Here is a 21,792-nt window from a genome sequence, read left to right on the forward strand (position 1 = left end):
GGAGTGATGGCGGCATGAAGGTCCGCAGGCCTCCTGGGGCTCAGCACCACCGAGGTTCGCCTGAGCCGGCAGCCCAGCCTCCTGGCTTCCTCACGGTCTCTTGCTACCGGCAGAACCACACACTCTTCCAATTCCAGAGGCTCGTTTATTTGAGCGGATTGAGTGGTCATGTCTTCAAACAAATCCAGAACAAATGATAGCCTGTCATTAGCTGCTTGGTCACCAGTCAAATCCAATTTGTTCTCATGCAGGCCCTTCAGGATTTCCAAAGGCCACACAAATTATCTGAAAAGACTGATTTAGGAGATACTCTTATCAATTTATATTTTGTTTCTGTTTTTCAGGCCTAAATACCAGTCCTTTCTAGTCTTCACTCCTAGGCCAATTTTGATTGTTCCTAAAAACCAATTCCATTCTCAATGGACAAATCCTGCTACTTCAGACAACAGGGACTGTGTTCCAGGGTTCTGAAGCCAAATCCAAAACTCGTTCCTAAAAGGTTCTGAGGATTGAAACATGGTAGGATAAATGGTATAAAAAGGGGTCTATCTGAAGGACAACAGCCTCCAGGATGGGAGGAAATTGGTTTGTTCAAGAAGCAGGCACACCACTTTGGAGTCACACCTGGTCTATCTTTGCAACCAAGAGTATGAACGAAGCCTTTCCGTGCACAGGTTCTCCCTTCCTGAAGCACTGGCCCGCAGTGGAAGCTATCTTACCGAGTAGTGCATGAAGATAACACTACTCAAAACACAACTCCTTCAGTGTGGGAACTAATGGACCTGGAAAACTGAAATCAATTCAGAAGACTGTTTGGTCTTCTTTTAAGCTCCAACCTGACAACTTAGTACTAAGGCCAGATAAGCCAAGTAACCAAATGATCCACATGGATGACTATTTCAAATTCATATACCTGTGACCCATCCTCTCCCCCTCCATTACAAGGCTGTTGCACAAAGCAAGACTTTCAACTCCTTTTTTTTTAACCAGGCCCTCTCTAGGAGTGATAAACGATGGTTCTAACACAGCAGCAAAACTGCAGCTACAAGCACTGTTCCCAGGTAAGATGAAGAGAAACTCCTGAAAAGTCTAACCTCAGGAGGGTGGCCCCTTGGGAACACATACTCATACTCATCTGCTGCATGCTGGCGCTGTGTGTGTGTTTCTCTGCAAGTCCTGAAGGGTAGCATTATATCCCTTTTACAGTTAAGAGAACTGCAGCTCAGACCTTCAAAAATCTGCCTAAGATTCCTTAGCAAGCACATATAGATCAGGATTTAAAGCCAATGCTATCTCCCATGCCCTCCACAACGATCATGGATTCCATGAGTCCTCTCTCCCAGCAGACTCTACACAGCCTCTGGGAAGTCCTCCTGACAGGCTGCACCTTCAGTGACAGGCAGTCTTATATTTGGATTTTGCCAAGAGGGCAAACCAGCCTTTCTTATCTTGCCACTGCATGCACCAGGAAAACTACCAACAGAGCCTAAGTTACAGGACAAACTACACAAGTTGTAAGTGGAGTCTCTTCTACAGAAAACCTTACCGAGAGACCCCATAACACAGTGTAAGGCTGAAAGCCTGTATGTCCAACATGGGACGGACTGAACTATACTGTAATTTTGTCACCTACCATCCACCAAAGTGATCAAAATGATAGAGTTCTTGCATAAAAGTTCCAGGTATAAAACAGCTAGGACATCTAAGGAAAGTAACCCACAATTTACCTTGAGCGAGGAGTGACACATATCTGCTGAATTTTAAATATCAGCTAAAGTCCTCTGACAGGTGAATCTTTTCCGTTCACTAATCCAACTAGTGCCAGACTCAGTCACCAAAGCTGGCTGTCTTTTGGTCCCTTGTCACTCAAACTGCAGGCTATGAGTAAGCAGCGTGAGCACTTCGGAGGTTGCTGGATAACCAGAATCTCTCCTAGGGAACCAGAATCTGCATGTTAACAAGACACCTGGTGAAGCTCTGAGGAAAACCTGAAACATAGCAGAAATGTGGCCTCCAAACTGCATCCAGGACTCCCTTCATTCCTAGTCAAACTCTTCATCTGTCCCATGTAGACCCTGCTCCTTCCCTCCCTCCCTTCCACAAAACACTGTCTCTTGGGACCTGTTAAGTTACAGAGGAAAGGGACCTGCGTAATAATCCCACCCCACTTCCATGGCCCCTTGCATGGAACTGCCATGCCACATCCTATTGGAGAGACTGTTCCCTCCTAGTTAAGATTGTTAAGAGACCTTGTCTTTCATCTCTGTGTCCTCACAGTCCAGCACAATCATTACCTGGCACATAGCAGGTCTGTGGTAAATAGCTGTTAAACTCACCTAATTTCAAAACAGCTAGGAAGGGTTGGGTAGATCAACTGAGGTCACAAGCAGCCAGGGGCCGAGCCACGCCCAAACTTCTGAACCAAGGAGGCCCAAGTATGAGTTAGTGACTTACCTGTAGTCCCATTTTGCTCTCCAAAACCCACTCCCCCATTTTAGATCTCTCAATTCTTGTTTCATATTCTGAGAACTAGCTTGCTTTTTATTTAAGCTCATTTGAGCAGGTTCCATCCACAATGTATTTCAAAAGACACAAAAACACAAATTTAATTGAACACTTAATAGTATGGACTTCACACAAACCAAGGTGACAGCTGCGGAGGACAGTCCACACCAAGCCAACTGGAGTGATGGTCACTGACAGTGCTGTAGCATCACAGCTTTTTTTTAAAATCCTTGCTTAAACACTGAAGAGACAGGGTAGAGAGAAAAATCAAAGCCCAGAAAAGGGCTGCTCTATTGACAACTCCAATAAACCATTTCCTTTGGCTGCAAAGACAACAAAAATGAAAACCTCGTACTGCCAAGATGTCAGAGTGCCCATGGGCCGAATGCCCATTACCAAAGTACGGAGGCAGCCACTGGGCCACCGAGGCCCCTGGGGCCGGGGAAGGAGCTCCTGAGCCAGCCGGGTTGGCTCCCACTCATCCTGACTCGCACCGAAACCAAGCAAAGCTCAAGAACATCGGCTCTGCCATTTTTAAGAGAAAAGTTAACAACAAAACATAGGCTTTAAAAAACCAGATTACAGAGGAAGCCCACCTCTTCCGATAGAGAAAGTAGCTCATGTTATGCCAACAATCATACTGACATACCAAAGACAGGAGGAGGAAATATTTCATGACACTAATCAAAGAAAGCTGAAATAAGATTCTGCTGTTTGGTTTGAAGCTCTGAATAAATTCTGAGTTTTTATATTTCACAACTTATATTTTCTATTAAGATTCCACAGTCTGCTAAATAAAAGCAGTAGCAAGATATTTCACAAACTATTGTATAATGTAAATCTTATGAATTTAATTTCATAAAAAATTAGCATATTTATACTGGCAAACCTAAAAACACATTTCACCTATGGTCTAGAGTACTTTATGAGAGACTTAATTCCAGCACTAAAAATAATCCCATCACACTATTTTTTAAAAACATGTTTTACAAGTTTGTGTTCTTAAAAAGATCCACAGATTAGTTCAGCCTGTAAAAAATAATTTTATAAAAAATCCAAGACAACCTTTCAAATCCACTTTTATTTTCTTTTCTTCTCCTCACATACAGAACTTCTCCCCACACCACATTCTTGCAGCTATCAAGTCACTTGATGTTGGTCAGGTACCATTTAATCCCTAAAACTTTGCTGGCATCAAAATATGACAGTTAACCAGTGTTGAATCTATAAAATATTTACATAGCACAGCACATTAAGCTTTAGATTCTTGGCAATTAAACCACATAAAAATAGGACAAGACCCTCCCATTCTGCGTGTTCAGAATTAGGTGTTCATGGTCCCTATCTGGCGACTGGACACTGGTTCAAAAGGCAGCAGAGGCAACAGGCAGTTACTTCAGAGGACCCTGAACACTATGACCGGGAAGCACACTGTGGTGTCACCCAGTGTCATGTACCACCCCACCTCTCTCCAAGGTGGTCTTGGAATTCTAGAATGGCAGGTCCAGCTGATACAAAATGAAGACAAACAGCACAACATTTACTCTGTGGAGATAATCCTGACTCCCACTACGCACGCACTGTGATTTTGAACACAACTCGTCCTAAAAACTTGTCACGGTCATCCTGGTTTTTCAGGTTGGGTGATCCATCGATCTTGCACTCAACTGTCACTTCTTTTTCGGTGCTGTCAGCATCAAAGGCAGCCTGGACAGCAACTAACGGCTGCAGATACCTCACCTGGCAAACAAAGGAGAGCACATTAATTCAAATTCTATTATAATTTCATCTACACTTAATCAAGAGTTCATTCTGTAAATTTTTCAAAAAACCAACAAGATTTTAATCTTTTAATTAGACCTCTTATTTTCTATTCTGTATTTTTCTTTTTAAACCTCATGGTCATTTGCTTCCACTTTAATTGATAAAAGTATTGTGGTTGTGAATTTTCCTCTAAGCATTGCTTTAAATATATTCCAGAGGTTGTGATTATGTTGGGCTTCATTATCATTATTTTCCAGATATTCAATAATCTTGGTTTCCCCTTTAACCCAAGAATTGTTTAATAGGTTTCCACCCCTCCCGCTTTTGGGAGTGCCCTTTTATTTTAACATTTTCTAGCACTGTGATCAGAAAGTACTGTCTGTAATATATTTACACTGTATGGAACTTAAGGATGTTCTTTATGACAGATTTTTGTGACTGTTCCAGGTGTGCTTGAAAAGTATATGCCTTATATTGTCCTAGTATTATTATGTTGAATAAACATGCATAAGATCTATCTTATGTTACCTATGTTACTTGGTCTCCTATATCCTTATTTATGGCCGCTGTGTAACCTGGCACAAATATACTCATAAATATTTTACTATCATTGTAGTTTCTAAATATAATTCTTCACCAAAAGGAACTAGGGACTGCCTCCCGTGCTGGGCAGGGAAAGTACAAGATGAACCTGGAATATCTTGCGGTACTCAAGGAACACTGGGAGTGTCAGAAGGACACGGGAGCTGCCTGAAGCTCCCACCTGCCAAACCTGCGACAAGTTTAGCAAAGACATAAGTAATGATTGTAACAGATTATAATCTCTGAATTAAGTAAGAATCCATGAGAAAATAATGATATAACAAAAATAAAAGTGGAGAAGGAAAACTTCTTCCTAACAGTAGAATGCCAACTAGTAAATGGAAAAAGGATGAAATAAGAAAAATATGTGGGGATAACACTATTAAGTAATTAATTCAGGCAAGAATCAACAAATGCTAAAGCTATGGGAGAAACATAATTTTACAAACTCTCAAAGTATCCTCCCCATATACTGCTACTGATTACAAAGAAAAAGAGTAACTTTACAGTGGTGAAACCTGGCTGACACCACCTTACACAGGTATTCAAGTTACCATCACCATTAATGGGACCAATCAATACCGTGTCCCTCCTGATATATATTCTGGAAAGGACGTAACGTTTCTTCTCATACATTCCTGCCAAAACTGTACAATCGACATTTAATCATGCAAACATCAGACAAACTCAAGTTTAGGAACATAAAACAAGCCAAAAGATGTCTGTATTTATTTCTGAAGAGTACAAGGGCATGAAACAGACAGACTGAGGAACTGTTCCGGGGTACAGGTGACAAAAGATTTAACAGTGGTTACATCTACTACTGTTCCAGGTTAAAGGCGACTAAAGAAGTAACAAGATCCTAGACCAGGAAAACACTTTCTTTTGCGAAATAGAATATCCCAGAACAACTGGTGGAATTTCAACAGTCTATAGGTTGAATAGCACTATATCAATGTTAATTTCCTTTGATAGCTATATTATGGTTAAGATAATGTCCTTATTTTTAGGAAATAATACTCAAGCATTTAGTATAAAAAGGCACCATATCTTTAAGTTAGCCCCAAATAGTTCAGGGGAAAAAATTATATACAAATGGAGGATGGTAAGACAAATGAGGTAAAATACTAACATTTGGGAAATCTGGGTAAACAGTCTACAGAAATTTTTTATTCTTCTAGCCACTTTAAATTGGAAATAATTTCTAAAATACAAAGTTTTTAAAAGTATATATTATACACTATGGTTCTAATTTTATAAAATGATGCTTATATTCATATACTTAAAGAAAAAAAATGGAAGACAATGCAGTCGTCTCCAGGTACTGAGCCTTTTAATTTCCTTATTACTTCTCTACATTCCCTTAATAAACCCATTCTAAATAATGAAAGAGAAAATGATATTTTGAAAATTATCATCCTTTAACTTATATCTGCTTGGGTTTTGTGTTTTGAATTGCAGATGCAGTATCTCCATTTGCCATCACCATTTGTATTTAAAAACCAGAATAGATGATGGACAAGTTACACAGGGCCCTGTGTTCACCTCCTCCACACAGGGACATTTTAATACATGTGCCAGTTTCCCAAGAGTCACAACCACTTAAGAACTTCTCAATACTTACATGAAGCTTTTTCCCATAATATGGGAAGTATTTTAAATCTATAGTTCCATTCGGAGGATAAGTTGATAGAAGAGCTCTTTGTTCATCCTTAAGTTGAAAGCAAAAGAAATCCCTTTTAGGTCACAAATAACAATTTAAAAAGTGTTTTTATATTAATCTAGTATCATTTATGAACAGTATGGGGAAACTACAATACTGCTCCAACACATTAATTTTAAGTGTATTTTTAAGGAGAGATTTGCTCACCTTGATTTAAACCCTCTGACACAAACTATCCTGATTCTTCTTACACTTCCTGGTATTCTATATGCTTTTCCATGAGTCCTTTCTAATTTATAGCCAGCTCTACTCATACACTCTCTAAAATCTTATCTGCCTTCCAACTACCAAATGCCAGTTCTCTAGCCATCGACAGCAGGAATGCACTAGTAGGTCTGGGACCAATGTATTTCTGAAATGAATAAAAACTGAAATGGAATTTTATACATTACATTAATGCCACAACTTAAAATGTAGTACTCAGGCCTGGGAGGCAGCAGGTTTGAAAGTTTCATGTGGATTATAGCCAAGATAATTGTAACCAGAGGGAGAAACTATGATGCAACTAACAGGAACTATTAGGGAGAATTTAAGGTACTCCAAGCAAGGCACTTCTTAACCAATTTAAATGCCATGCTTCCCTTGAATAAATTTACAAGTACATGTAAATCAATTAAAAGTATTAGGAGTCTACTGGAATTATTTAGTCCATGCATTTAAACACAACAAACACAAATCTAATCATTAACTATAATCTAATCCATTTGTGCTATTACTTATCTCTAGAATTCTTCCTGATAAATAAGCAATGTACAAAAATTCTTACGTAACATATTCTAAACAGGTCTAATTTTAATGACTGTAACTTTAACACTAAGTAGATAACCAAAAAAAATGACTAAAATCAGTGACAAGTTTACTAAGCACTAATTAAAATGAAACATTACTGACCTCTTGAATTTTACAATTTTACATCTTTTGAAATTGAAAAAACTAATTTCTATTTTGAAAGCACACATGAAACACTATAGCAAAACTAAGAATTTCCTGTAGGGAGATTTGCTCTCTGCTTATTTAACTATCATGATGCAGCACATGTATATGGGGGTGAGAGAAATACAAGCACAAGTGACAAAGGCAAGACAGCACACAGCATACAGTGATCAGATCAAAGGTGTGTGGGACAAGCAGGAGGTAATAAGGCTAAGAGAAACTGTACAAGCCATTTTTCAATCACTATTCAAACACCAGCCTACCTTTGTACTCCTTAATTAAAAAAGTATTAAGTCTAAACTAGCTAGCATTTTATATCGGAGGAAAAAAATAATCACTTCACTATTAGTGCTTGTCTACACTAAGAGCTTTTGTTTAACCTATTTTCCCTTAATATATGAGCTTAATTCACAGAAACACGTATATTCCCCAAAATGTAAAAGAAGTTTTCTTTGGGTTACAGCTTGTTTCCAGCCAGATGCCACACTTAACTTATATTTACCTGAACAACCCTCATGTGGGCAGAGTCAACTACACGGAAGGGAACTAAGGCTCAGAGTTAAGGTCTCCTGCTCAAGATCACCCACGTATGCCAGACTCTTAACTGTTCTCTTGGTTTGTACCTAAACCATAATGTTGGCAGGCTTTTACTTAAACTACTTGTATTTTATACCTTTTGTGAAAACAAATATTTAGAAATTGTGAAAGGTTGAAATGCATATCTGAATAATGATGAGATACTTTACGGTGAAGCATACAAGCCAGGTCTCTAAGTATGAGTGGCAGGCATCATATTGGAAACTATGAGCAACTAAGTCCAAGTGTCTATCAACAGTCACTAAGTTTCACTGAAAATAAAAGTTTTAAAATTAATGTATTTTGTTTCTTTTATACAATCGTGGCCTATAAAGGAGTTAAAGAATATATACCACATGTTCTAAGCAGTGGTTATCTCTGGGTAGCATTTACTAATTTTTTTCTGCATTTTTCTAAATTCTCTTAAATGCACAGGATTCATTTTTATAAGATAAGAAAATACCAAAAAAACTAATGACATAAATAGGGATATTACATCTTTTGCAGGAACCATTCTTTAAAGGCCACCTCTAAGAGCATGTTCTGTGATCAACATTTCAGTATTTTTAGGACTCTTGTATAAAAGCAATTAAAGCCAATCAAATTCAAGAAGACAAATGCATTACATAAAAAATAAGTCAACTAAAGAATTTAAAGAACATGATATGGATAAATCTAATGGAAAACAGCAACTATGATATGCAGTAAATGTTCCCAATTTATGGACTCCACCTGATTACTCCTTTGTCACTAGCCTAGGAGTAAAATGTAAAGTCTTACAAACATTTCTTGCAACTATGTTTTTCTAAAAAGAAAATTTCTAGGACTGAACAAAACACAAACTCCACTTATTTTGATTATCTTATGTTCTTTACAACATAATTCTTCAAACCAAAAAACACAGCAAACTAAAATCTGAGTCATCAGACCAGGATTTTTCATTAACATTTCCCCTAACATTCTGGAAGGAAAGGATACATAACAGATAAACAAGAAGAAAAATCCATTTAAAACCCCAAGACAAGAGCTACATGGAGTTGTTTGTAGTGGCTAAAGACTTACAAAATTGAAACCTTAGGAAAAGGGTTTAAAGCTTTAGCCTTCTGGCCTACATGTGTGTTTTCCTTTCTTGGCAGTGCTGGCTCCATAGACAACCATTCCAAGCTTACCTATGCGGCCTGCTCACATCCCAAGGCAAAAGCGCCTGCACACAGGTGCACTGTCAGAAAATTAGTACTTCTACCTGGCTGAAGCCTAGCATCCATGCCTCGGGAACTTTCTAATAGAAAGATTTGTAAGCAAGGAGGATCATAAAGAGTCACACAACACTTTTTCTAAATGTATCTTGTAGCCATATTGTTTTGTCCTAAGAGTGACAGTATACACTCTTTTCAGGAGGTAAAGAAAAGCTTGGTTTATATGTAGCATCTGGTTTTAAGTGAGATTCTGGCTTTCTATCCAAGTTTCCTGCTGAGCTGACTATGGCATAAGGAGATAGAGTAAATTGCTTATGGTCACACATGCATATACTTCAATCCAGATGAGAAACCACAAACTTCTCTGCTTTTTATTCTATTCTAAATAGTGAATAAATATTCAAAAACGAAATAAAAAAGCTGGAGTTCTCAAAGTATGGGCTCCAGACCAACAACACTGGCATCACCTGGAAATTAGATATGCAAATATGGGGCCTTGCCCCAAACCTGACCAGAAACTGCAGGAATGGGACCCAACAAGCCCCCCAAGTGGTTCTGACACATGATCAGCTTTGAGAACCACTGAGCAACAAGTTTCTGCCCAATTAAGAAATCCACTGGTGGTTAAAGGAATTGCAAAATTTTCTTTTTTCCCCACAAACCTTATAAGCAATTTCAATGTAACATTTCTAGTAAAATACTCCTGGCATATGCAGCTGGAATGTTAATACTTTTCACAATGGTAAAATTAAATGTAGAACTTAACAGTTTCTCCTCAGAACTCTTACCCATCATTTACATATTTGTCTTAGTAGCACTTGCAGCATGGAGAGGAAAAAAAAAGAAGTTATGAGATGAAAACTGCACAGCACGTTGGAATAAAATAAAATCAGGAGAGGAGAGAAAAATAGTGCCTCTATTTTAAGGTAAATGTAGCATTTCATTAAATCTCAGATTCCATTGATGTATACCAATTTATATATTGTTAAGTAAGAAAAAAATCTTATGATACACTATTGGGACACTATCAATTATAAGGCCAATCCCAATTTCAGAGTTACTAAGCTAGAAAAAAATAATGAATATCAGAATCAATGAAATATGGCATATGTAACTATAAACAATATGTGAAATCAAATATAAATGGAAAACAAGTCTTTCTGAATCATCATTTGCCAACAGAAGGGCTACCCACAAAGTTTGGTGGAATTTTATTTTTCTAAGAAAGGCACTACAGAGGACTTTAAAAATGTGACAGAGAAGAAAAGAAGATGACTCAACTCATTGACTTTTAAAGTATTTTAAAGATATACTAAAGCTTTAACAGAAGTTGGGTTATTTTTTGAATACTAACCTTTGAAATACATTCTATCCTTGGTACTCCTTTAGGCTTTAATCCAATTATCTGAGGCAAAGAAATATTGATTAATTGAAACACAAATGTATACAACAGAATCTCCACCTTTGTTGCTGGGGACCAGGGTGAAAGCATTGAGATGAATAAATACTCTGTGTACTGAGACCATGTTCTATCTGCCTTTACTTTTATTTTAGAGGGTTAAAACAGACTTTGAATGTAATAATCTAACCAGTTAGCTATCTTTACTGTACTGGGACAACTGAGAAAATTAATCAGCTACCAAAGAATTGACCAAATCATAGTATTGCAGTTTGCTGCCCTTAAAACAAGAAACAGAAACCTTTAAATTTCATTATTTATATGAATAAATCACCAATGCAAATAAGAACTGCAGAGACATAATAACATAAAAATTAACTGTTCTTCATGAAATGAAGAATATGAAAACACATTAGGTCATAATGCCCAACAATGCTTCCACCATCAGGCTTCCACAGAGCCTTACATTTCACACTTAGCTGTTTCACAAAACGCACACATTGGGAAGAATCCCATTTTAAGACTCTCACAGCACCATTCAGTTCTATACAATGAGGCTGCAAGTAGTGGATATCACTAACTCTTACTGACCCAAAAGACAACTATTGTGGCAAGCTAAATAATATTACCAGCAATAATTATCCTTGCCCATGTAATGACTTTGGAACAAAATTATCCTAGAATCAAATCCCCTGCTATACTTGGTATGCACATCTCATTACTGATTCCTGTGTGCGTATGATGCTGTCTTCCTGCCATGCCCTGCAAAGCCATGCCCCTATCAGTAAGTATAATGTCAGACCCTCATCATTCAAAAGAAAATAAACTCAAAAGGTTGGTTCTGTAGGAGAACTGGAACTTCCTCTCTTCGTTTATACTGAGAATAGATTTTCCAGCAATCTAGATGTTGTGAAGGCACTCCTAGGAGGATGGAGTTACAAACAAGCACCCCTGTTAAAGTAAGTAAATTTAATTCATCTTATAAGCTGGATCATGGAGTTTCACATTACTTTTGGCTTAATTTTAATAGTCTTGCTGAAGCCCCTCCCCCCACTCCCCTAATCATTTACTGAGCACCTACTATGTGTGAGGCAGTGTTTCAGAATGATCTCTAGAGTGCTATGGGATAATCAGGAACCAGATGCTGTCCATGGTAGGAAGGCAAGAAGGGGAGGTTGGAGGGGTGTCAGTCTGGGCACTTCAAGGTCCAGCCGGCTCTCCCTACAGGGAAACTCGTTAGCAGTGCCAATTTCAGAAGTCCCAAGTTTTACTTTTATTAGGTATGGTAGCAATTTGCTTATCAGTGGTTGCTTAGTGATATGCAAACTCCTATCCTGGGAGTTCTACACCTCTGTTCAAGAAACTACCTTTTCTCTAACTAAATCACCAGGAATGACCTCTCTCTTCAAGGGAGATCTTGTAGACATCAAAAGGATAACTGTATCAGAGCACAACTCTGCAGGAAAACATCTTCCTTTGTACAATGACCCCATGTTATTAGACTTACATGTAGAGAACACTGGCTTCCTAATTTGCTAAGGGCTGAACAATTGGGGCATCTCTTCTGTACAGCACAGCAAAAGGCTGCTACTTTGTTATAATCACAACATCCCACTGAGCTCTAATGCAATTTTCTTTGTTTCTACTATTTAATTATATATATATATAATTTGATACTAAATAGAAAAAGTTAAATAAACCAAACCTTACAGATTTGCCAAAGAATTTCAAATTACAACACAGGATTCAAATGAACACTGCACAATAACAAAACCATACCTTGGGTATGACTACCAGAACATCTGCCCCCTGAAGCATGGATCTGTGCCTTCTGGCATACAGCTATTTCCTCAAGGGAAAAGCTGAAGTTGCTTTACTCCCTAATCCATGATTAATTTATGAACCAATCTTGTTTTTTTCTGTATCAATTTTTCAAAGGTCAATTAATATCATTGATAGCCTTTTACCCAACCTCCAAATGAGATAACATTTAACAGTTGCCAGTTTCTTAAAAGATGATACTAGGAAAAAAGCTGCAACATAAAATATGTACATACTCTGTTCATTTTCACAAGAATACAAGGGTTTCCGCTGGAGTAGCCAAAATCAGGATCATCCACACCACTGCAGGCTTCAAGTAAGGCAACAGGAAACTGGCATGCAAAATAAACTGGACCCTTCTGCTCAGAAAGTTTTCCATCAGGACAAGCTGTGAGGTTCTTCTGTTCTTTTAAATCATATGCTAAAAAGGAAATATATGTGTTCTCTGATCAGCCAAAAAAGATTTTAAGCATAACCAGGAATATACCATCCTTTGGACAACATTCTTCAAAGACAAAAACAGCAATGCTAATTACCAGATAATTTTAGGGAAACAATGTTAAGCTTGTTCCTTAAAAATTTTTAACAGCTACCCAGTGCTCTAAAGTCTATTGCATTTCCATGATACAAAAAGACCACAGATCAATCTCTTTTGTCACCATTAGGTGGTGCCAACCATGCCTATTGCATTATTGAATGCTTTCTATGCTGTTGGCCAAAATAAACAACGGTGGACACACAAAAAGGCATTGGTGCTGCTCTGAGAGCACTTACAGTGTACTGGGAAGATGGACACCCAGTATAAAATCACAACTGAAGGGGCTGAAAACATACAGTGCTATGGCAGTCTACACTAAGGCAACCTCAACAGAACTGAGCTCTTAGGGTAAGTGTGAACTGATGTAAGCGTAGATGGGTGATTTTAGCAGAGATGAAGGTGATTAGAAATATTTGAATAATAAAGGAGTAAAATGGTTACAACTTAGAGATGGCAAAGAAAGGAGAGGGAGAAATATGCAATGGTTTTTCGAATGTTTGCTCTGCATCCACACAGTGTTAAGCAAATGTAGCACATTTGTGAGCAAGTCTGCTGTGGTCTCTGCCCCCAGCAATGAGCTTAGTCTATTGAAAAAATCCTCACTAATAAACAGTTAAGATATGCCACAATTGTGCCTCAATGAAAACTACTGGTGTGTGGGTGTGACTTAGCAGAAAACGACCACATAAAATGAATCAACCAAAACAGGAACCACAATTTCAAAGTAAATGAATTTAAATTAAAGTGTGGATCTACTTTGGAAAAAAAATTTTTTACACTGTCAAAATTTCTGGGTTCATCTTATATTTATAAAAAATTAGGACATCATGGGAACTATATACTCATTTAAAAGCAAAGAATGACTCAGGCATTGGGCAGTAGGAAAAAACTTTACAACAAAATAGCAGATGACATTCATCACTTCCTTTTTTGACTTACGTGACATAATCATAAGATTATTTTGCAAGAAATATTCAAGTCCTTCATGAATTTCCCCCAAGAGCTTCTAGTACATACACTTAGTCCAATGACTTTGTTTTTATCCTGACTTTCTCTTCTACACAAAATCACCATAGGTGCAAGTTTGATGATGAATGGTCAGATTATGAAGACCCCTGTCCAAGGCATAATGGGAACACAGAAAGGTCATTGATCCCAGACAGAGTAACCAAAGACCCCACACACCTAAGAGCCCAAAATAAGAAAAAGAAAGATCAGGTAAACAGGAAAAAAAAAAAAGACTGGAAAGGAAAGACAAAATTCTAATTAGTACCCATGGGTGGGGTGGGAGGGGCAAGGAGTGGCGGGGTAGAGAAGACAAATGTATCTGTTAACCAGAGACCATATCTTTTAAACATAAAAAAGGATTTTCCAGGAATCAGTGAGGACAATTCAAAGTTTAAAAAAATGGGTGGTGGTGGTGTGTGAAAGTTAGAGTCAAGTACATCCTCCAGAAAGTAAAACAGAAAAGAGAGGAAAACAAATCCATTATCCAATCAACATAATAGCTATAGGAAAATAACAAGAAAACTGAAGAAATTATCAAAGCAATAATAGAAGATATTTTTCCTAGCTGGGGAACCTGTCTTCATCATGAAAGAGCCCATCGAGTTCCCAGTCAAGTGATATTTTGGAGACTGAAACCAAGACAGAAATTGTAGAACCCAAAGGAAATACAAAACACAAACAAAACCACAACAACTTTGCAGAGGAGAAAAAAGCAAATACAAAGGAACTAAAATTCTACATACATGGTTAATGATTAATTACCAAAGCAGAATTAGGTTATTTTCAGAAACTGGAGGACTCAAAATTTACATTTCATGTATCTTTTCTTATAAAGTTAGTTGAGAATATCACAACTAGGGAGTAAATTAAGATAAAAGGGAGGAACTAAAAAACAGTGGATCCAACTACAAGAAGGTGATGAAAAGAAGTCGCAGAATGACAGCTCGGTAACAGGCCTCAGCAGGAGCCATCCCACTACAGCAGGAGGGGATGAGCTCTAGGAAGGAGTTTTCCAGAAAGGACTCAACAGAATACCTCAAATGACAGCACACAAATAAGGGAGTCAGAAGAGAGTGTCTGTACAGGACAAGACATAAAGGCTAGATAGAAAAAGGGAATTGATAATGAAACTAAACTTACTAATTCAGTATCTATTGAATTGAGAATGGGGGCAGTTCTAAGGCATGTGAGAACTAAAGACTCATCGATCATGGCAGGAAGTAAAGGAAATGTATAAAAGTGATAAATCAAGAACCAACAGAAAAGTGTAATATTTAAGATACAGAAGAAAAATAACGTAAGTTATTTCCAGTTGAAAATGTATCCAGAATCAGACTATTTCTCACAGCCTCCATTGCTCCCTCTTGCCAAGCCACCACTCTACTCATCTGGATTACTGTAGTGGCCTAACTAGCTTCCCTGTTTCTCTCCTATAGTCTAGTCTCAAAAAGCAGCCTGCCTGATCCTTTAAAAAACTGAGATCATATTATTACTCTCTGCTTAAGAACCTCCATCTTGGTCACTATAAAAAAACAACTTAACAAGGGCCTATAATGACCTACACAATCTGGCCCTCCTATAACTCCCTGCCCTCAAGCTCCTCCTACTATTCCTTAAGCTTACTCCATCCAGCCCCTGTGGCTTCCTTGATGAATTATGAACACAGTGGACATTATTAAACCTCAGGGCCCTTACACCTACTGCTGGTATTTCCATGGCTAGTTCCCTCATCTTCTGATCTTTCCTCAAGCATTCACCTTCAATGAGGCCTTCCTAGACCACCCTTTCTAAAACTGCAACCCTCTCTATCTCCCTTCTCTGCCTTGCTTTCTGCCATAGCACTTATTACCTTCTAACACGCCACTGAACTATAAGCTCAATGAAGACAAAAATTCCTCTTTTGTTCACAGATGGGACCTAAAAGAGTGCTTGACACAAAGAATGCCCTTGAGACAATATTTACTGAAGAAATTAATACGACTGTGGCAAGAAAGGAATAGGGCAGGAAACCGTTTTCATTACAGACCTTCTCTTTATTTGATTTTCAGGTCACAGATTATACTCTCACAAAAACATCTTTAAATTAGCAATAGTAAGTATGCATTTAACTATCAAGGGAAAGAGACTTAGGAAGATAGCTAGTAGATGATGTGGGATCAAAAGAGGTTTTAAAGAAAGAAGGCTGTTGAGGATTTCTGCATACCAACAGGAAAGATAAAGCATGAGGAAGGGATAGTAAACAGCACAAGGTTTCTGAGACACTGAGAGGGTATGAGATCCAAGCCTGACAGTACAGCAGCCTTAGGTGAGAGGAAGGGCAGCTCGTCACAGTGGCTTTGTTTTACGGGTAATGGAGAGACTGGGGGAGTTCGCATCTGAGTTCTTCTATTTTTGATGCAGGAAACCAGGTTATATGAAGTGAGTTAGAGGGGAAAGTAAGGGATTAAAGGTTTGTGTGGAGGTTGGAAATAATCCCTTCAGAAAATTATCCAGAAAATTCAATAGGTTGCCAGACAGTCGAGTAGGTCCATGTGAGGAAGGGGACCAAGTGCTCAAAGTGTTAGGAATCCTGCTGAAAGCCTTTCTTCAGCAGCACCTGGCTGCTCAGGAGGCAGACTCAAAGGAAGAGCCTCACCCAGGAGTCACATGACTTCCTTTAGGAGAATGGTATGGCTTCACCCGTTTATAAGTTTATGATAAACAGAGAGCCAAGGGATTTTCGAGTAGGGGCAGCAGTAAAAATGAAATGAAAAAGCATGGAATAATAATATTATTATTATTATATCACATTTGTATTTATATATTAATATCTACTACTAATAATAAGCTTGTAAGAAGAGAAGTCAGAGGTGAGGGGCCGTGATAAAATAAAGCAGCAAACTAGCAGTCCCAATGAGGTGGAAGAATAGTGAGAGAAAGTTAAACAAGCAAACTCAAAGGACAGAGGGCTGAGTTAGGAAAGCCTCAATCAGTGAATCTGGCAATGGAGTCTTACACGTTCTAAGGAGTGACTCTAGTAGGTATGAGGGGACGAAGAGGTGAGGCGATCAAGAATGAGGAGGGTCAGGGCACTGGATGATTTTTCATGACTGTCACTATGATGTTAGGCCAAACAGAACAGGAGAAAAACTGGGCTCGGATGGCTGTTAGAAAGCCTAACAAACTGGTAGCTCTGAGAAACTCAACTGATAGATACTTTTTAAAATTGATAAACACTATTCCTCACCCCCACCCCACTCTATTAGTCAAATATTTTTCACTGTAACACAGATATCCATGTTATGTTTGAATGAACTCACATACTTACTATAGGATAGAAAAACCAAATCAACTACCAGTTAGGCTTAGACCACTATATATCTTTCTGTAAGTTAGAATAGTCTCACAACTAATTACAAAATCTATTTGCAAATCCTCTCACTTGACGACGGTGTTTAACAGAAAAAAAAAGAAAAAAGAAAAAGATAAAACAAACTCTAAAAATTGTTTCTAAAAGCAATAATTTGGTACTAGTTTCAGTAATAAATAAAATCTTTTACCTTACTTGAAGAAAACATACTTACACTTTAGAAACTTCTTAAGGTCTTCAATGTATCCTTTATAGGACTCTGGATCAGACACACTGAAGGAATATTCCAACGCAGTCACTGGTTTTGGAAAAACCATAAGTCCTACAAAGAGATCAAAGAAAAAGGCAGGGAAATTAACTGCAGCAAATTCCCTTCTCTCCTTCCTTCTTACTCTTTACCCTAAAAGGCAGATCTCAGTAAATTACATGGGAAAATGTATTCACAGGTATGCTGCAATTATCAAAACTTCCTACTTCTACCTGATTATCATGGTACAGACATCTAAGATGAAAGAGAATTACATTATCTTCAAAATCACCTCAGACATTACCAATTAAAAATTTCTCCTAAATCTGATTATCTAGTTAATTATAAGTACTTTGTTTCTGACTTTAAAAGATGCAAGTTTTACTCTACTTTCTATATTTATTTTGCTATCAAATATTTTCAGGTTTTGCCAATTTGCCATTCATAGATGGAGAAAAATTTTAGCAAATCAAAGTCTAAGCACTTTGCCATTCAAATTACAAATGTATGGAAACATCCATAAAGAAAGCATTCCGTAAAAGAGGCCTATACAATTTTAACTCCATGGTTAAATATTCTTCCTTCATTAATAAGCATTGCTCTATAATTAAAACACGATTTTCATAAACTGAATTTGGAGTATGACGACCAACAATCTCCTATCAGGAGTCAACACCCCACACCCCATATCCAGAACATGTTATATGAGTTTATGACAGAAAACGTAAGCCTATTTATCTGTATAAACAGAATCAAGCTTCCAACTTTAATATAAGCTTTCCTTGTTTGAAAACCATTAGATCTAGATTATTAATTCAGTCTTATACATAGGCTTAAGAAGAATCCTAAAATTTTCACTAGTCTCTAAACATTCCTCATATCAAAGTTATTAGAAATAATATTCTTTGCATTGACTCTGAAAACAAATAACAAGTATTGTTTTAGTTATAGTTAAAACTGCTGCTCACAGAAATCTAATTATTTTTAGATCTGATCCAGTTTCTTTCAAACCCTACATATGCTTATGCTGATCTGCATGGCTCTTGAGTTAAACTAGGTCCAATGCTACCCGGATATGATGAAAGAATGTTCCTAAACAGCAAAAGCAAATCTGATTCTTCATGTAGCACAAAAGAGCCCCCAATTAAATTCCCCATTTACCTACTTCAACACACCAGATCACCTGGATGTGCATGATCTCATGTACCTATTTTTCCTTACCATTCCACCCACTGCAAAATCACTACAAAATCAATAACAACTTCATGATTTGTTATAAATGTATTTTATGTAGAAATAAAACCTCCGGCCAGCCAGTATATGAAACAACTGTTTGTATACATCTGAAAAAAAATTTTTTTGGGGAAATAAAGTCTGTTTCAGTGAATGACTGATGTTCGTAACTGCCGAGGACACTATGTACAGGTGAGCGGGGAGCTTTGTTGTTTGGTCTCTTCCTACTTGGACAGGGTCTTCAGATGATTTCCTCCTTGGCCTGAAGCTGCTCATCACAGTGCCTGCATGCTTCCTTGGCCTTAAACCTGCAGGCCTCAGCCTGGTCAGCCAGAAAATTCTTGTGAGCCTTGTCTACCTTCAGTTTGTGGGTGTGCTCTATAAGAATCCATTTTTTTTTTTAATTAAGGTATCATTGATATACAATCTTATGAAGGTTTCACATGGACAACATTGTGGTTATTACACTCACCCTTATTATCAGGTCCCCCCCACACACCTCATTGTAGTCACTGTCCATCAGCGTAGAAAGATGCTACAGAGTCACTACTTGTCTTTTCTGTGCTATACTGCCTTCACCATGACCTCCTAGATTATGTATGTTAATCATAATGCCCTTCAATCCCCTTCTCCTTCCCTCCCCACCCCCTTCCTTTGGTAACCACTAGTCTCTTCTTGGAATCTGTTAGTCTGCTGTTTGTTCCTTCAGTTTTGCTTCGTTGTTATACTCCACAAATGAGGGAAATCATTTGGTACTTGTATTTCTCTGCCTGTCTTAGTTCACTGAGCATTATACCCTCTAGCTCCATTCATGTTGTTGCAAATGGTAGGATTTTTATTTTCTTCTTATGGCTGAATAATATTCCATTGTGTATATGTACCACCTCTTCTTTATCCATTCATCTGCTGATGGACACTTAGGTTGGTTCCGTATCTTGGCTATTGTAAATAGTGCTGCCATAAACACAGGGGTGCATATGTCTTTTGAATCTGTGATCTTGTTTTCTTTGGGTAAATTCCTAGGAGTTGAATTCCCAGGTCAAATGGCATTTATATTTTTAGTTGAGGAACCTCCATATTGCTTTCCACAATGGTTGAACCAATTTACATTCCCACCAACACTGTAGAAGGGTTCCCCTTTCTCCACATTCTGGCCAGCATTTGTTGTTTCTTGTCTTTTGGATGTTGGCCATCCTAACTGGTGCGAGGTAGTATCTCACTGTGGTCTTAATTTGGATTTCCCTGATAATTAGAGATGTGGAGGATCTTTTCATGTGCCTGTTGGCCATCTGAATTTCTTCTTTGGAAAAGTGTCTGTTCATATCCTTTGCCCATTTTTTAATTGGGTTATTTGCATTTTTGGTGTTGAGGCTTGTGAGTTCTTTATATATTTTGGATGTTAACCTCTTTTCAGAAAGGTCACTTACAAGTATGTTCTGTCATACTGTAGGGCCTTTTTGTTCTGCTGATGAAGTCCTTTGTTGTACAGAAGCTTCTTAGTTTGATGTAGTCCCACTTGTTCATTTTTGCTTTTGTTTCCCTTGCCCAAGGAGATGCGTTTGGGAAAAAATTGCTCGTTTATATTCAAGAGATTTTTGCCTATGTTTTTTTCTAAGAGTTTTATGGTTTCACAACTCACATTTAGGTTTTTGATCCATTTCGAGTTTACTTTTGTGTATGGAGTTAGACAATAATCCAATTTCATTCTCTTACATGTAGCAGTCCTGTTTTGCCAATATCAGTTGTTGAAGAGGTTGTCATTTCCCCATTGTATATCCACGGCTCCTTTTGTATATTAATTGGCCGTCTATGATTGGGTCAGGGCTCTCTATTCAGTTCCTTTGATCTATAGGTCTGTTCTTGTGTCAGTACCAAATTGTTTTGATAACTTTGGCTTTGTAGTAGAGCTTAAAGTTGGGGAACATAATCCCCCTGCTTTATTCTTCCTTCTCAGAATTGCTTTGGCTATTCGGGTTCATTTTGTTTCCATATGAATTTTTGAACTATTTTTCCTAGTTCGTTTAAGAATGCTGTTGGTATTTTGATAGAGATTGCATTGAACCTGTAAATTGCTTTAGTCAGAATGTCCATTTTGACAATATAAATTCTGCCTACCCGTGAGCATGGGATGTATTTTCCATTTATTGGTGTCTTCTTTACATTTGTTTTTTTTTAACATGTTACCCTTCACTTTCAGGTACAGGCTCTGATACATGTGGCAGTCAATCTTCTTAGATTCACAGTATCTTATCTTTCAAGCATCCAGCACAGATAATCTTTGCTTACCTAAGCCTACATGCCTGCCCTTCTGGTGAACCAAGGTGTTTTTCCAACATCAAGCTTGGGAATAGACAGTCATAGGCTTCCGAATGATCAGCCCATCTTTGATCAGCTTACAGGTCTGCTGATGGGAGTTGGTATCAGCACTTTCATTGGTCTTATTGGGGTCCAACCAGACCTTTTTGCCACAGCAGAGTAGACACAAGCCTCTTCTGAAGCCTGAGCATTCTTAGGGCTGCATTCACAGAGGCAAAAGGCTGTAAATGCCTGAAATCACTTGTTTTTATTTTAAAGGTTTTATAGTACGAACAAGATATAATATACCGCAAGTAAAAATGTAATAGAATCAAAGCAGCTGGCACACAATTGTATAAAAACACCTCACTTTAAGAAAAATGCAACATAAAACTTACAGATTTCTAAATTAAATTAACTCTGAAGAAAAACATGAAGCTATCTACGCTTTATAAAAGAGATTACTTTTCTTTTACATAAGTAATTTCTAAGGTAATTTTTGAATGACTCAATTCGCAAAAACTTTGTAGTAAGCATATCTAAAACTGAGTTTTTGATGCCAATTTCTTCTATGTAATGTTCCTAGGGCCCTAATCTGCTATTTAATAGTCTATTTGAAACTC

General features: G+C 37.8%; 1 protein-coding gene and 1 pseudogene across 3 annotated transcripts in view; both read right to left on the reverse strand.

Moving 5' to 3' along the window:
* Positions 1–3,567: 3,567 nt before the first annotated feature.
* Positions 3,568–21,792, reverse strand: part of ATP1B3 (ATPase Na+/K+ transporting subunit beta 3) — a 48,037-nt gene continuing 29,812 nt past the window's right edge. For all 3 annotated transcript variants that reach the window (XM_036877301.2, XM_036877299.2, XM_036877298.2), the window contains 5 exons: positions 17,609–17,716; positions 12,736–12,920; positions 10,634–10,684; positions 6,476–6,562; positions 3,568–4,245 (listed from right to left, as the gene is read on the reverse strand). In XM_036877301.2, coding sequence (XP_036733196.2) covers positions 4,075–4,245; positions 6,476–6,562; positions 10,634–10,684; positions 12,736–12,920; positions 17,609–17,716 — 602 coding nt within the window. In that variant the 3' untranslated portion in view covers positions 3,568–4,074. The remainder of the gene's footprint in view (positions 4,246–6,475; positions 6,563–10,633; positions 10,685–12,735; positions 12,921–17,608; positions 17,717–21,792) is intronic.
* On the reverse strand, positions 17,743–21,381 carry LOC118908188 (60S ribosomal protein L19-like; annotated as a pseudogene).

The sequence above is a fragment of the Manis pentadactyla genome, chromosome 1 (genome assembly GCF_030020395.1).
Source record: "Manis pentadactyla isolate mManPen7 chromosome 1, mManPen7.hap1, whole genome shotgun sequence".
NCBI lineage: Eukaryota > Metazoa > Chordata > Mammalia > Pholidota > Manidae > Manis > Manis pentadactyla.